The 16,980-nt window shown below is 41.2% G+C and overlaps 1 protein-coding gene across 4 annotated transcripts; it reads right to left on the minus strand.

Moving 5' to 3' along the window:
* Nucleotides 1–877: 877 nt before the first annotated feature.
* Nucleotides 878–15,641, minus strand: tox4b (TOX high mobility group box family member 4 b). Of its 4 annotated transcripts, none has more exons than XM_053619405.1 (9): nucleotides 14,551–15,641; nucleotides 10,092–10,160; nucleotides 5,731–6,006; nucleotides 5,196–5,456; nucleotides 4,673–4,996; nucleotides 4,423–4,503; nucleotides 3,680–4,303; nucleotides 3,279–3,433; nucleotides 878–2,232 (listed from the first exon to the last, which is right to left on the minus strand). In XM_053619405.1, exons 1-9 carry the CDS (start codon nucleotides 14,554–14,556, stop codon nucleotides 2,175–2,177), a joined length of 1,854 nt encoding a protein of 617 aa, XP_053475380.1. In that variant the 5' UTR covers nucleotides 14,557–15,641; the 3' UTR covers nucleotides 878–2,174. The 4 variants fall into 4 exon arrangements, with proteins under 4 accessions (XP_053475380.1, XP_053475379.1, XP_053475377.1 ...); XM_053619404.1 differs by having other exon boundaries at nucleotides 10,047–10,160; nucleotides 14,551–15,640; XM_053619402.1 differs by lacking the exon at nucleotides 14,551–15,641 and adding an exon at nucleotides 11,904–12,093.
* Nucleotides 15,642–16,980: the final 1,339 nt, after the last annotated feature.

Raw genomic sequence — 16,980 nt, forward strand, 5'->3', positions numbered from 1 at the left:
ACTCCACACCTCTGGGATGAACTGGAATACTAATTGGGTCCCAGGACTCCTCACCTGAGATCATTTTCACTTGTTGATGAATTGTCAAATCCCTCCAGCCAGGGTCTAAAATCTAGCTGAAAGCCTTTCCAGAAGAGTATATAATAATAGCAAAAGGGGACTAAATCCAAAAACGAGCACGTATGGGTGTCAGTGATTCAGGTGTTCACAAACCTTTGGCCATGTAGTGTATTCATAGCTAGCGTGATTCTGGTCTGGGTAATAAATATAATAAAAAGAGCTAGTTTCCAATGGTTTTTCTCCTCAGCCCACCCAAAAGCTATCCCCATGTTACCCAGTTCTACAAGCTATAGTTTACTCTAAACTAAAAAGTAAAGATCCTTCTTTACCATGATTTCACGATTTTGCATTTGCAGAAATGAACGCAAAAATCAAACGTACTCTGCATTATTCAGGAGAGCATGCAATTTTTCAAAAATCACGGCAGATTTTAGGCCAGGACGCATCATGTGACGTCATCACATTCGCAAATTCAGTCAAAGCCCTTTTCAATTCACGTGCATCAAACAGTAGTACTTCTAAAAGGCCTCATTTACCAACATACATCACTGCGAAAGAGCACGCAAAATTATTTCATGCAACTGCAATTTCGCCAATTCATGTAGTTTTCCATGAAAAAACCTCTGCAACCTTTAGCTAGCTAGCTGCCTCATTTAGTGCAACTGGAATACACAGATGAATTTGCTTATCAGTCCAAACAACCCCAGCAGTGCTTTACTGAATCTGTTGTTCACAAAAACAGCAATTCTAACATAATAACTTTATTAAAAAAAATAAATAAAAAAGCTTAATTTGAATTGCCTTGGGATGGCATCAATCACATACATCGATTTTATTGACATGACAGTACATGCATCAGTTCTCTTTTAGATATTTTCACAGAGAAGCAACACGCCAAACAAGTGACTCGTGCTTGATGTTTATTTAACATGAAAAAATGTCTACTCCACTGATGCAAGTCACTAAAAAGGAAATTGTTTTGTAACAGAATATAATGTAGAAATTCTGAAATTTGTCTCCAACACTGTCTCTTGCTGGTTGCAAAATAAGGAACAAACTCCATCCTGGAATATAAAACACCGATCTTGTTCATGTAGCTGTGCATATGTTTAAAAACTCGTGTTTCATTGTTCAAAACATTGTATCTTGCCCATGTAAAACGTTTCCACTAGAGCAACGATCCACAATCCGAGGTGTTGTGTGTATGTCATGATCCCAGTTTGGAAATCTTTCAAATGTCTTTATGCGGGTGAGAAATAACAGTACAGCAAATTATGGCTGTACTCATCAGAGCTGATGTTTCTGAGCCTTTTCCTCCTCCATGAACTCGCAAACAAAACACACTCATTCTGCATAACTGGAGACATAAGTGGACATTTTGGAAAGCAAGTTTAAAAAAAAAAAAAAAAAATCATCAGGTACTGTCCTTTTATGCCAGCTTTCATCATATTTAATTCATGGTTATTTTTATTGATGTAAAAATATTTTACATCAATCAAAAATGTAGTGCCTTTATGGTGAGCTATGTTATGTATTTTTTTCAACATTTTTAATATGACCTCCACTCCACATGGACCAGTTTTTTGGCCTTTTTTAAAAAAAAAAATTTTTTTTTCATTTTTTAAACATGTTGGGCACACAAATTTAGGAATCAATGCAAACTAATAACTGACAAAATTACTTGGGTCACATTTTTCAAATTCTACATACCATTTGGCATTTTATGCTTGATTTCCAAACCATTATTTCCCCCTTAAAATTGATCAATTTAAGGATTTTTTTTTTTAAATACGAGTTTTCCGCTAAATTCCAAAGGAATGAAATGCACTCTCAGTCTTCACTTTTGTGCTTAAATGGTTAGATTAACTATGTAGCTAATCAGTACAGCTAATAACTACCTTGTATGCACAGTTAGCCATACTGACGCTGACTGGTCAACTTATCCCTTTAAAACCATCACATTCACCATTAGCTTGAGATGTAAGTAGTCATAGATAATAACTGAATCAAAAATATTCCCCTCAATGGGGAGATTTCCTATGTATACAAGCCACTTTCTCTCTCTTTCACTCTGCCTTCATCCCTGTCTCACTCGACGATTGGTGCACTGGGTTTTAAGTGACGGTGGTGGAGTTCTGTCCTCTGATCGCACACCAGGCCATGAACACGTCCCTGTGGGAGAACAACAAAGAAAACACTGCTCAGGCAAACAGCAGATATAAAACAAGTTGACAACGTGATAGTCATAAATAATTCGAACATGCTGTACATAAGGATGCGACAATAAATGAGCACGATGTAAGGGCTGGATATTATCAATAATATTTTAGTTTTCATTTTGTCATCACCATTTGACAATTTAAATAATATGCATATACAGACATAGTGAAAATAGTCAACCTAATGTGCAATAAAATACAATAGTCTGCAACGGAATGAAGATTAATACTGATTTAGGAATATAATACTAATCGTAGGTGTTCAGACAAAGATCTCTTTACAGACTGCTTCACTAGATCATAGATTATTACATTTTACTTTAACAAAACATTTGTTAATCTGTTTCTTATTAGACTTTGATAATACAACTTGAGTGTATAAATCTGTGATTTGAAATACAGCTGCATTACATTGAGAGCTGCTCTTAAAGAAAAAAAATCAAAACACAGAAAATTCAGCAGTGCTATAAATTGATACAAATTGTGGCCTCGGAAAAAGAAAGAAAAAGAACAAACAAACAAACAAATAACAACAAAAAAAAAGCACTCCAAGCATATCCTTTTGCAAAATCCTAAAAGACCTTCAAAACAGGATAAGCTGCTTAATTAAGCTGAACCCTCAAGGGTGAAGTTCCATGATTGTACCAGTTTGCATTGAAATAATTCAATAAATGCTGTAGTAGTATCAGTGAACTTTTGCACCAAATATCGTGTTACAGTTGTGACGTTATCTTTCTCCTACACTCCCACCCACATTACACAATAAAGACTATATTTCCTATATTATATCCTCCCCAAAAGAGTTTTTAAACTGATGGCATTCTTAGTGGCCTAGTGAACCAGTATCAAGATGTATTTATTGACAGAATTCAAAGCACTTTTGTACGTCACTCTGGAAAACTGCTTGTGCCAAATGTCATAAATGTAAACAAAGATTTATGTTTGCTAATTGGGTTTAAGTGAGAGGTGTGGGTGTGTGTGTGTGTGGTATTTCTTTACCTGCAATGTGTGGCCACACACTCGTTGCTACAGTATTCTCTGTCCCAGTCTTTGCTCTCCACTGGCAGGTTGTTGCAGCCGGCACGCACACACACAACAGGACCTGCAGGAGGAGCGACCTCATGCGCTGGAGAGCTGTTCAGCTCCACCTCCATCTGAGAGAGAAGGAAAGAAGAGCAGTTAAACAAATGGTAATAAACACATACAAATAAACCAACTCTGTGGAACATCAGGTCCGACTCGTGTTCTGTTCAGTTCAAAAAAGGAACGCATCACCAATCAGCCTGTCGCTGATTACTTTCCTAGAACAGCACGTTCCGAGATGTCTTATTGTCTACGTGCTTGTACTGCCCTACAATAAACAGAACACGAGGGTCTGGTGTAATTATTCATCATCATACCCCTTCCTCTGCTTCTGTGGTGACTATAGTGGCAGGCTGCACCACTTCCACCTCCATGGCGGTGGCAGCGGGGTCTGTGGGTGCCTCTGTGGTGCTGGTCACAATAATGGGTGTGGCCACATCTGCCTGTGCCGGGGCAGGGACGATCTTGATCTGTAGTGGAGGAGGAGGCGTGGCAGTGACAGTGGCAGTGGCCTGGCCGACCGCACCCCCTCCGCGAGGTTTGGCCTGGAGCGGTGGCGGGGCAACAGAATGCACCATCTGCTGGAGGCGTGGGGGTGGCGGCGTGTTCTGCATCTGCTGCAGGGGTGGCGGCTGGCGGGCTGAAGGCAGCTTGGGGATGATGATCTTGGTGACCATGGGCAGTGTCGGGGTGGGCGCGGTGGGCGGAGCCGAGGATGCGGGCGGCTTGTGGGCACCTGTGCGAGAGCGCGTGGTCACCTGCGGCAAGTCGATGATGATGTTCGACGTGCAAATGTTGGTGATGGTGTTGTTGTCGGGTGCGTGCACCGGGATGCGGCTGGAGCGTGTGGGTGTTGGCTGAGGGGGTGGAGCCTCAGGGGCGGGAGTCACAATAGGAGCGGCAGGTGGAGAAGGCGCCGTGTCCAGCACCTCAATAGTGGGCTGCGAAGGCCAATAATAACTCGTGTAAAATTGAATGCTTTCTACTGAAAGATACAATTTCTAAAGTATACAACAGTTTCATTAGTATTTGTTGAAAAAGGCACCTAAGCCTGGAATACCTGGGATAGCTGACTGGCTCTGTAAGCTGCCAGTGCTTTAAGATACTCCTTCTTAGCAGCTTCAGTCTTCCTCTTGTAGACCTGAAGCACAAACAGGGTTAATCAAGTATCTGAGCAAATCTTTTGACCGTATCTGGCTTATCCAATAAAAACACGCATATAAAATGACGCATACAAGCCAATTATCAGCCAAGAAAAGCAACCGATTATGGCATGAAACCCTATGATGACACATTTAACAGATTCACACCTGCTTCTGCTCTTCTCCCAGACTGTCCCACATGGAGGCGACGATCTTAGACACCTCTCCAAACGTAGCATTGGGGTTCTGGCCCTTGATGGCTGCCTGCGTATCGCGGAAGAATAACGCGTAAGCAGAAACCGGCTTCTGAGGCTCGTTGGGATCTTTTTTCTTCTTGCCTTTTTTGGCTCCTCCTCCAACACCTACAGCTTTCCGGGCGAGGGCGGGCGGAGCGGAGGACACCGATGCGGCAGGCTGCTCCGACAGAGCAGGGGAGAGAGAGATGACGCCGGGAGAGACGGAAAGAGAGACAGGGGACTCCACCAGCACGCTCTTCTGGGCCAGAAGGAGATGGACAGATGGAGATGGACAGATGGAGATGGACAGATGGAGGGAAAGGTGAAAGAAGAAAAGAATAGGACGGTAGGAAAGAGAGATTAGTTTCAATTACGTTTAATTTTTTTGTGTAATTTGGGTTTAATGTAGTCAGGTTTAAATTAGCCAGAGTTGTGATATAAACCGAAACACTCACTCTTCTGAAGTCGTCCATGTCGTCATCCTGCAGAGACTCTGAAGGTGAACCGGTGGCTGACAGTGGCTGGTCAGGTGAGTGTGCACGTGTCAGAATGGCCCCGCCCCCTAGACTGAGACCCAGCTGTGCACTAAGCTCCGACTGGTCAATGGTGGTCAGCGGATTGTGCCCCAGCAGGCCGTGGTTCATGTCTGGGAGAGGCACGTCTATGGTCATGGGGGAGGAGCTGCTAAACTGCGAGCCCATGGGATGCCCAAGATCCTGGAAAGGTCAGATCACTTAGGTTCGGGTTTAAAATCAGTTCTTGCATCCAAGATAAGATGTAAACATGTAGGCTTCGTTCATTATTCCTAATAGATATAACTGTACTATTTTTATAAACAAGAACCTAAAGTATATGGGTCCTGTACACCCATGCCTTTTAAACATATATAAGACACCTCCAGATGGAGAAATATCAAAACAGACCTATTTCACTATATTAGGAAACTATTCATGTATAGCTGATATTTTTATAGCCATATTTTCTCCTCACCATTCCCAGAGTTGATCCCAACATCGGTCCGCCTCCCTGCTGGGTCATGAGACTCAAATGCTCAAGCCCTTGTGTCGTTGGGTTTACAAAGGTAGAGGCAAAGGAAGGGTCGTCACCCTGCACCACGGCGTTGCCAGGGACGACAGGGGCTGAACCACCATCGCCCAGCTCTCCGAAGTGCGACACCACATCCGAAACACTGAGGGCCGAGTCAGGGACGAGGGAGATGGGCGGGATCTCAAACTCCTCATCGCCCAAACTGGGCGTGTGGAAAGTCTGCAGGAGGAAGATCGGGTTGAGAGAGAGAGAGAGAGATACACACACAAATTCAGCTCTAACCTTATGGTAACCACACACATTGGAAGGCTTTAGTCTGTACAGCACTTTAAACCATGCTACAGATTTGTTTGGGGCTTTAATGATCTAGAAGTTAATTTAGTCATTCACAACTTTACTGCATATTATGCCAAATTACCTGAAAAGTGATTATTTACAGCAGGCAATCAAGCACATATAATTAGTGATGTGGCTTAGGGCTGGTCAATACGACTACATAAAATATACATCATGATAACTTCTGACAACATATTTCTCTGATCTGTCGCAGTATCAGTATAGTCACATTTTTATAATAATCATAAACTCTGACTGGAAACAGCTGATTATAAGTTAAAATTCTGTAAGCTTATCAGTGTCAAAGCATTTGGTTTTTTTTGGTAAAATAAAAAAAAGTCATTAAACTTATCAAATGCAACACTAAGGCTTTATTAGCAAACCTATACATAATAAAGCGCATCATGCAAGGTACAAATGTCTTCACGCATCATATATGATATGATTTTTTTGTCACATCGCCCACCACTAGTGTTCCTGAAAAGCATTTTGAACAAAAACACAGAATCTCGTGGGAAAAAGGTGGAGACTGAAAACATTTTCAGTTACAGTAAATGTAATCATAGAATGTTAGGTTATAAAACAAAAACAATTTAGCTAATACCCCTGTCACAGTTCTTAAAAAAATAAATAAATAAAACTTTTTTTTCCCCCCCAGCTACCTGAAAAGTAAAAGGGTCAAAATTAACACTTTTCTGAGGTTTTTAAGATCTCAGTGCAGACAAACAAGTGCAGGGACAGAAACAGACCAGCCATCTAATGTAACTTACAATCCTACTTTAGAGCAACAATCTCAATTCTAGTCACTCAGGGCTGGAGGTCAGCACAGTTTGGTGATCTTCCTGCTTACAGACATTCGCTAATCTCTGTAATTCTCTCGTGAATTAAGTAAGGAGTAATTGATGACGGACCGTTGAAATATTAGAAAATAACACACCCCCCACAGTGGTAATGTTAATATTTTCTAATGATTCCACTTATACCATAGTTACCATGTCTCAATACATTGTTCAGATGTTTTATTTCAAGACACTGGTCAGGCTTTTGTCCTTAAAATGCTCGTGCGTGTGGAACTAATTTATTACACATCCCATCTCAAACCTCCGTTACTAATTCGTAAACGTCGTTTAAGAGCTAGTAATGGAGACTTGAGCCATTGACATGCAGTTATTGTTTGGGGGGGGGGGAGCTGATAAAATTATAATTATATATAATTAGATATATAAAATAAATAAATAAATAAATAAATAAATATCAATAAGCCTACTCATTCACAGGTTTTAAGTGTTTTATTACTGCAGAAAATACAGCGAATAAATAAATAATAAGACACTGATACGTGTTCACTTATCACACGTGCTCTCTCGCACTCTCTTTTTTCCTTGCTCTCCCTGTCCCTCTCTCTCTCTCGTAACTGCATATCAACGACTCAAGCCTCCACTTCACCTCATGGCCACATTACCACAGCGGGTGCGCGTTATTTTCTAATAATTCAACGGCCTGCCATCAATTATTACTCACATATTTCTGGAAAATCTAAATTGTCTTGTCATTTTGTTTGCTGTTAGTTCTGTGTGCTGTTGCGGACAGTAGCTTCAATGTTTCCGTTATTTCAGTTCACTCGAAAGCGAAGTGATATGGAACTAATGTGGTCAGGACCTGACTGGAACTACTTTAGCTGTGCATTTACTGAAAAATAATTGCAGAATGCCTGTCAGCCAATCAGAATCAAGAATTCAACAGCACTGTGGTATAAATCAGTTTAATTAATTAATTAATCAATCAATCAATTAATGAATTAATTAATGCAATCACGCCTTGACCCGCACCATCTGAACGAGGTGGTCTCAACCCGATCGCGACCGAACTCTGGAGCGGTTCGCTTGTGTCGAGAAAGCAACTGATGAATCAAATTCACATAGCAATGCGTGACGTGAACTGCGTTGTGTAAAAATCGTGTTTGTTTTGCTAGCGGCTCGCGACGTGAATCGCAGTTTAACTCGCGGTAAAATGCCTCAGTGAAATTTACTTATAAGAACATATTTCTGAAAAACTTTCGTAATCGCTGAGGTTCACAAGGTGTTTAGCGAGCATCTCAAGGAGATGGGCTTTAATTGCTCCGTGGAACAGTGCCACACAAAGGCTTTTAAAAAAATCTCCATCGACAACACCTTACAGTTTGAGATTCACTTCACAGCCTCTTCGTTTTAAACTGATCCATTATAATAACTACAGCTGAAAAAGAAAGCCACGATAATCTCGCACAATAAGCTGCAGTCCGTCCATCTTCGAAGATGACCGCTACGAGCGAAATCCCGGAACGTAAACAGGCGCACTCTGACCAATGAGAGGACGCTTTACTCATATGACTTGCATAAACACATTTGGGCACGATTTGAAACATTGCCTTGTGAAAGCAAACCAAGGCAAGGCGGAAATGCGACAATTTAAGTCGTCGTTTTGGAAAAAAGCACAGATCTACAGGTCTGAAAACACCTCAAGAGGCTCGGTACTCTCTATTACCCTACGTTCACGCACGCAAGTCATTCATGCCACTTATAGCGTGTCTCTTGTGGACGTGTAGCTACTCATCTCTTGTGGTAATGTCTGAAAATCACCAAACATGCGCTGGACACATTTCCTTCAGGACTGGAATTAATAGAGGTGGGTGCACAAGCATCATCACATCACCCAAGTACATGTAGCTCTGTGCTACACACACTCGGTAAAACTTCAATAAAACCTTTGAGTCGTGTGCGGTTATTCCTAGAGAGTCGCTTTTAAAATGTTGTTCATAATAGAAGATGAGTAAAGGCATTATCCCATGTGCATTTTATGTTCTTTTCAACTTCTTTTTCCTGCATTTCCAGAAGACGTGAACTTCACCATGTTCACAATCTGTTCTTCGCGCGGTCTGTCCAGTAATCGCACACTATAAAACACAAGCAGCGGAGATTAAAAAGCTGGATACGCTGACGGGAGCTGTGCGTTTCTCGTTGTTATGGGAAGTCGAAAGTAAACCTCGCTCAATAACTCGGGGTCGGATTACATGAAACCTGTTTATAAACACAGAGTGTGTGGTTCAGGATACACACACAGCTCAATCGGAATGAAATCAGACGGATTGGCTGAAATCTTTGCAAGTACGCACATACTCTCTGAGAAATTTTTAAAAAAATGAATAAAACATGTACCTTTACTCGTCGCTGAGGTGGCCTCGGTTTGCTTTTCAGTCCATACAGGAGCTTGATTTTTCTGCGGCTTTTTTCAAAATCTTGATGAGTTTGTTTTTTTGCGGAAAACTAATCGAACTGGCGAAATTACAACTGTGCGAAATTGTGCAAAACAATCTTTCGCGGCGATGTTTATTGGTAAACGAGACCTTTTAGCTGTACTCGTGTTTGACGCACGAGAATCGAAGAGGGCTTCGGCGTTGTGATGGTGAAGCCCAAAATCTCCAGAAAATCTGAGGACATTTTGGAAAAAAATTTATAAAAATCGCAAGCTCCTCCGAATATCGGAGTTCGCGTTCATTTCTGCCGTCGCAAAATTGTTAAATGCCGGAGGGACTGCCTTTTGTACCTTTATTATGTATCTTTCACCTGGAAGTGATTCAAACGATTCAAGGTACATAATTAGAGTGCAATCTGTAATTAAAGTGCATTTAGTGCACCCGTCTGGGTCAAAGATACACAGTAAAGTTATAAAATATATAGCCTTGAAAGTAGCACGCCAACGACAAGGAAAGCTGCAGCTCAGGACCTTTCTGAGAGCTGTAGAAGAAACCTGTACCCAGCGAGTCTCTGGAACTAGAAGCAGTTTCAACAAACACTTGATTCTGGCTTTAGGATTAGGTCTAAAGTGTGGACAATGTGAACAATGACATGGACAGAAAGAAGTAAAGCGCTCTGTACGCAAAGCACCTCGGCATCCTGGATTTGAAGGGAGTATGTGGAGTGGAGCGGTACCTCGGAGGAGGACAGGAAAGGATGGCCCTCTCCACTGATGGGCAAAAAGTTGTCGCTTCCTCCGGGAAACTGAAAAAGAATCCAAAGCAAATGATCCAAATTGAGAAAAACATTTTATTTTTTAATTTAAAAAAAAATCCACTTGCATATTAATCTTTATAATTAACATCTTTAATAGCATCCAAGGTTTACTCTGTAATAAAATTCTGACTTTTTAAATTTTATTCTATTTAAATTTCTTTCATCGACATGTTGTTCTATTTTCACTTTATTTAACAGTTTCCTTCACTACCCACAATGCCATTCGACCAGCTTCTGATAGTGGCACCAGACGAATTTAGCTCTTGCTTCATCACTGCCTAAATACAGCGATGCAGCGGCACTTTAGTCCTTTAGTCTGTCTAGCTTTCACACCTCCTCACCTGTACACTCTGTTTCAAAGCTTCAACTTTCATTCTAACACCACCTCCGGACACCCGCGCCTCAAAGATCGCCAACCAGTCGAGCGTTTGCTGGACTAGAAGTCCTCACTACTCCAACTTAAGATCTCTCCTTCGTACCACGCTAAATGACGTTGAAAAACGAGTGAGTGAGAGCTCTCGGATGTTTGTTTCAACGGCAAAAAAACCTGGGCGTTATGAAACGGCTGATTTTTTTCTTTTCCTCCTATTGAGCTGTTGTGTTTTGTGTTACGGCGTTTTATTGTATCTTTGAAACTGTTGCTGGAACTTTGGTTCACCCCAGACTGAACTCAAGATCCAGCGTCTCGCCAGTTGCCGTGTTGTGCAATTATATGACCACGTGACGCAAACATGCAGCTTCGTAGAAAATACAACTTTGTGTGGTTGTTTTATTACTGTGAGAGTTTTATCACTGAAGCGACGTGCCAAAAAATTATTCCAGACAGGGGCATAACCTGGCCTGGGGAGTCGGAGTTGTAGCCTCAAAGATTTTTCTTTAGCCCTGAATAAGTCTCCATATTGAATTGTCAATATGCAACTGAATATCAGTAGAAGATGAAGGCGGTGTTGTAATTTTATATCTTCACTGAAAGGAGGTGAGACCGATCTGACAGGATTTACAGGAAAATATGTGGAAATAGCCTACTCGTGTCTCATTGGCTGACAGCTTTCAATTCTACTAAACACTAGCTCACAAAGTCAGTCAGTATGAGGGGGGAAATGGATAAACACTGATTTTTTTTTTAAACTAGTAAAGGAGTTGAAAGAGTAACATCCTCTCATGAGCAGGAAAACAAGGTGTGTAAACGTCTATACAAGCTCCAAGTAGAGCATAAGGTTGGATAATGTACACTACATGGCTCTGTAGCAGCTAAACCCATACTGTGAGAGCTTAATGACACCAAACGAGCCTAGTTAGAAAAGTTTGATATATTAATCGGTCTGGTCATCTAACAAACAGCACCGACACCTGAGGTGAGTTTTACGAAACCCAACTTTGTCCAATTTTCACATTTTTTAAGCCAAAAAAAAAAAAAAAAAAAAAAAAAAAGAGTGCACAATAAGTCTATACAGAAGTAGGTTTTTAACAGCTTTTTTTGATGGAGGAGAATCTGGGCTCAGTCCTGCTTGACTAAAAGCACCACCACAATCACTAAACACCTCAGGAAGATTTCAATCTAAACATATGTAAAGTGTTTGTAAGTAGAGCTTTCCTTTACATACATTAGCAGCAGTGAGTGCAGGAAAAGCTTATAATATAACTCGTTATTCAAATCTACACATTACACTTCCCACACAACCTCTAAACCCTGGCTGGTGTTTGTTGTTTTAAAAGGTTTACACTGATCACCTTTGGAACTGGATCAAATCCGTTAAAGGCTTGTGCGTCCAGGAACTCTGGATCCCCCGCCTGTCCGGTCTCATCCGTCAGATCAGAGTAAAAATTCAGATCCATTTTAGGACTGGTGTGAGCATGCGCAAAAAAAGAGCAAATAAATCAGCCGGATGAAATCTGAACCGCAGGGTAACGGCGACTGAGCCGCAGGAATCCCCCGGGTGAGCTAGTGGACTGTAAGGCCTTGGGAGGGATACTGACCCGCAGGTCTAGTCCGGGTTATAGATCCACTACTCTTGTCTCACACGCGGCTCGCGCTGTCCCGCATGACTGACGCACACTGCGGTGCACAGCCGCTTAGACCGCTCTGAGCGTCAAGTATTATGCAAAACTATCTGAAAAGCGGCGAGATCGCACACGTTTCTGTTTAAAAGACAGCAGCAGAGTCCTGCCCGCAGCAAAGGCGTGCTAGCTAGCAGCTTAGCTCACTGCTAACGGAGATTCCATTTGAATGACAGCCACATGGGGGGTAAAAAACACGGCTAAGACACCGGCTACAGCAAAAATCCACATTCCACACTGCGTCCGAGATCATCCACATCTCCGTGTCTATTCCTGACACGTTAAAATAAACAGAGGCGAATTCAAACCGACATAAAATCCAAAAACTGGCTGATCACATCACAAACGGGATTTTTTTTTCTCTTCTTCTTCGCTCTACGCGCACCGCAGGCTTCTCAATCGAGCCCGAGCTGCGGATTCAGACCTCAGGATGGCGGCGCAGCGAAGGGGAACAGCGATGCTCGTGATATTTCACGCGTGTCGAATAAACCATTGCACTCGCTAAACTTCACAGGAAATCGTGCAGCAAAGCCTTTTAAGATTCTATCATAAAAGCGATATGCGGTAAATATCAAGACAAAATATGAATCGCGTTTTCAGAAATAAGACGCTCCCCCTATTACCGAGCAGTGGAAAAGTCCGAACGGGGCCTACTTAAACGGAACGCTGAACTGGCACAGCATTTAAATCCAGTTGAGACTGAGGAGTCGACTCCGATTCAGTGTGTCGGCGATAGAACGATTCCTGATTTTTTTTTTTAAGCCAGCAAAAGATAATCTTATAGAATATATAGTGCATTATTAAGTACACACTACTATGACGGTATTAATATGAAAGGTGTAACATGCTCCACTTCAGTTATCAAGACTACCTTGTTATAAAAACTTGTATTAATATGCATGCCTATCAACTTAATTATTAACGTAATTTTGTATTCAGCAAAAAAAAAGTCTTATTTTATAGGTTTAGTCATTCGATAGGACAGCTCGAAAGCAATCCTTTGCTTTAGTCACAAAAGCGCATCATATGTAGCTGTCAACTTGATTAATCCCATTGAATGCACTTGGGTCACATTTTTATTTAACAAACTGGTACGAACCCCTATGAACTAAGGTGATAAACAGCAAACTAATACAACTAATACTGAAACAAATTCAGATCGCAAATTAGATAGAAGGTCCAATAACAGCTACACCGGAATCTGCTACTCCGGAATCTGCTAGTCACTCTGTGTGTAATCAACACTCTAGCTGTAGAATCGACTCTCGATTCGCAAAGAGTAGAGTCCGAGAGTCGATTCTTTATTCTTTCTCTGAGACACGAGTGGATGGATATTTTTCATTTAAAGCTGCTTAAATATTCTGTAGCAATGGCTGTCTATTTATATTAGTGTATTATATGATAAATATATTATTTGAGCAGGTGAAAGGTTCTCCTTCAGAAGAGATTCGTATTACATTTGAATCACAGAAGAAAGCCTCTATTAAATAATCTGTATTAAAGTGTCTACATGTCCACACTCCAGTCTGTCAGTTTTAGTACTAATGGCTCGTCATTATATACGAAGTAAATTTAAGTAAATACACTTAAGGAGCACTGGAAGCCTGTCTGACTTACCACGAATCGTTTTAGATGATTGAACCATTTGAGTAGTTTTGCTGCTTTTCTACAACTATTTAAATCAAAACTTTTCTCTTTCCATTTATAACAATCGCATCAAAGCACAAATCCAGTGCACATTTCTAACATTCAGCTTGATATTTACACTCCAGTACAGTGACTCAAACACATCACAGAGTACACTCATCCATGGAGTACACTTCTAGTGAACACTAGACAAAGGGCTGGAAAGCTTTCCAATCTAACACAGATGTTTTCAACATCAACACAAGAAGTGGGAGATTTGAGTGATGGTGGTTAAGTAGCTAGCTTTGTCTTTCTTTACTCGAACTTATTAGCTTTGCACAGCAGCATAATGAAGTGTATGGTGATCTGAAGGGAGGCTGATGATCAAGCGAGTTAAATATTCCCAAATAATGTCGAGGAAAGTAGTTTTCTGGAAACAAATGAGAGCTAACTAGGTCGCTATCCAAAAAGCCATTCGTTTGTGACGAGCTGCTAGGAAGCTAGCTAAGAACAAGGAAGTAAGTTGATGGGGGAGCGCTCGGGCTTCTTGGTGGCTTTTTTTTTGTTGTTGAAAACTCCTTGTTTAATGAACAATTAATTAGAGGAGCAAAGTGTGAATTAACATGTCGAGGGTGGACGAAGGACCAGACAGATGAGCTATTGACACTGAGTAACTCTCGACTTCTCTTCTTACCTCCATACTCGCCCTGAAAACGACACGGTTTCTGCCTTAGAACTCCGACCAAAGCGACTCTCAGCTTAAAAAAAATACCCTGACAACATGGCTTCCGGGTTCAAAGCGGACGTGACGTTCACTGCCGGTGTTGTTGTTGTTTTTATGCTTGCGTTCACGACAACTAGGAAGTCGGAATTTTCCAACTCGGAAATATATATATCATAACGATATTAGAGCTTTCTCAGCTGTCTTTTGTTGGAAATAAAATGAATACTAACTGTAAGCTGTCTACAAAAGCTGGAATTAACAAGCTGTATTGTTAGTGGCTGTGATAGTTCAATGACATGAACGAGCAGTTTGATCAAAGTAAATATTGCAGAAAGTGAATTAACAGCTCACTGATCAAATATCACCAACTATTTAGCGATTTCAAATCTAAACAGAAATTCAAAAGACTGCTTTAAACTCTTGTGCAGAATCATTTCCTTTCCTCGCTTCCTTTCCTTGCATCTTAGCTCCACCTCATTTCCTCCCCTCACTTCCTTTCCTTGCATCTTAGCTCCATCCCATTTCCTTTCCTTGCATCTTAGCTCCACCCCATTTCCTTTCCTTGCATCTTAGCTCCACCTCATTTCCTCCCCTCATTTCCTTTCCTTGCATCTTAGCTCCATCCCATTTCCTTTCCTTGCATCTTAGCTCCACCCCATTTCCTTTCCTTGCATCTTAGCTCCATCCCATTTCCTCCCCTCACTTCCTTTCCTTGCATCTTAGCTCCATCCCATTTCCTTTCCTTGCATCTTAGCTCCACCCCATTTCCTTTCCTCGCTTCCTTTCCTTGCATCTTAACGCCATCCCATTTCCTTTCCTTGATTCCTTTCCTTGCATCTTAGCTCCATCCCATTTCCTTTCCTTGATTCCTATCCTTGCATCTTAGCTCCATCCCATTTCCTTTCCTTGCATCTTAGCTCCACCGCCTTAGGATGCGAGGGAAGGATGCAAGGATGAGATGCAAGGAGAGAGAGAAGGAGAGGAGAGGAGAAGTCGAATGGAATATCCTCACTCTCTCAAGCGTCACTTCAATGCGATGTCAATTAATAGTGACTGAGCTCAGATGGATGACCTCACTGCACGTCAGGGATCTGCCTTTATGTTGTTGGAGTTTGATTAATAACAGCATTCCTAGTAAAGCAAAATGCACTGATAGTATGTGAAATGTCTGGCTTATTCAACAATGAATTAATGAACAATACATAAATTATCGCATCTTTTGTGCAGCTTTGCATATCCAAACATGCAAGTATCAATTCATTACAATACTCATTGTAAGCATATATTATTATTTAATTATATTTCACACAAAATTCCATCACATCTTCAAAGAGCTTTTTGTTTGAGATATAAAGGAAGAGAATTTATATGTGCGTCAGGTTTTTCGACAAGAAACACTTCTGCGTAGGATACACCTGTGTATTCTCGCTCCTAGTTCTTCTGGAAGCTTCCTCACTCTTTGTTCCTCACCTCTTCATGGTACAGTTACAGAATTGAGATGTCCTTCAAGATGGCTGACTTCGATCGATTTCCGTATCATGGGTTGGAGGACGGAGAAGCGAGGAAACGAGGAAGCATCAGTTTGAGTATTGAGAAGCAGCTCTACACTACCATAGTGTGTAGATATACAGTATAAAGAGTGTAGATGCCAGTGTTACATGCACCTTGTAGTGAGGATGTATACACTCCTGGGGGAGTGCCCAAAATGGCAAAATATTAATATTAAAATATTAACAATAAATCATTGGTTAGAAAATGAGCAAGAATGAAACAGATGCACTCCTGAGACCTCCTGTGCCACGGGTTGCTTGTTTACTTTCTCTGCAGTGAACTGTTTGGGGAAAATTGGAGAAACAGGGAAATTCACTTAGTCTTCTTGTACGCAAAAGTTAAATCAAGATAAATTGATTAAAATGTTTGGTGTAAAATTCAAATTAACACATGTCTGGGTGGACAAAATTAAAATAAAGTAAAAAAAAAAGTAAAATGAAATAAACATAAAAAGCTGTCCACAGGTTTACCCACTAGGCTCATTTAAAGAAATCAAAGGGTAATTCTTGTGAATTTTATGACCAGTGACTTGTTTTTAAGACCATTAAAAGCTTAATTTTTACTGGGCTAAGCAATTAACAAAAGTTGTTTTTAGTGCAGGCTATAAAATGTTAATATTCCATCCATCCATTTTCTGTACTGCTTATCCTACTGGGTCGCAGAGAACCTGGAGCCTATCCCAGGGGGAATGGGGCATAAGGTGGAGGCCACCCTGGACAGGGTGCCAATCCATCGCAGGGCACAACCACATATACATTCACAAACCCATTCATACACTATGGACACTTTCGACATGCCAATCAGCCTATAATGCATGTCTTTGGACTTGGGGAGGAAACCGGAGTACCC

The sequence above is a fragment of the Ictalurus furcatus genome, chromosome 29 (assembly GCF_023375685.1).
Source record: "Ictalurus furcatus strain D&B chromosome 29, Billie_1.0, whole genome shotgun sequence".
Lineage (NCBI taxonomy): Eukaryota > Metazoa > Chordata > Actinopteri > Siluriformes > Ictaluridae > Ictalurus > Ictalurus furcatus.

Excerpts from the sequence above, each read along its gene's own strand:
- tox4b (XM_053619401.1), bottom strand. The coding sequence starts at position 12,008 with ATGGATCTGAATTTTTACTCTGATCTGACGGATGAGACCGGACAGGCG. Across the intron at positions 10,161-11,903 it reads GATTTGATCCAGTTCCAAAG|TTTCCCGGAGGAAGCGACAA; the intron begins GTGATCAGTGTA and ends ATTCTTTTTCAG. Across the intron at positions 6,007-10,046 it reads TTCAAATCCAGGATGCCGAG|ACTTTCCACACGCCCAGTTT; the intron begins GTGCTTTGCGTA and ends TTCCTCCTGCAG.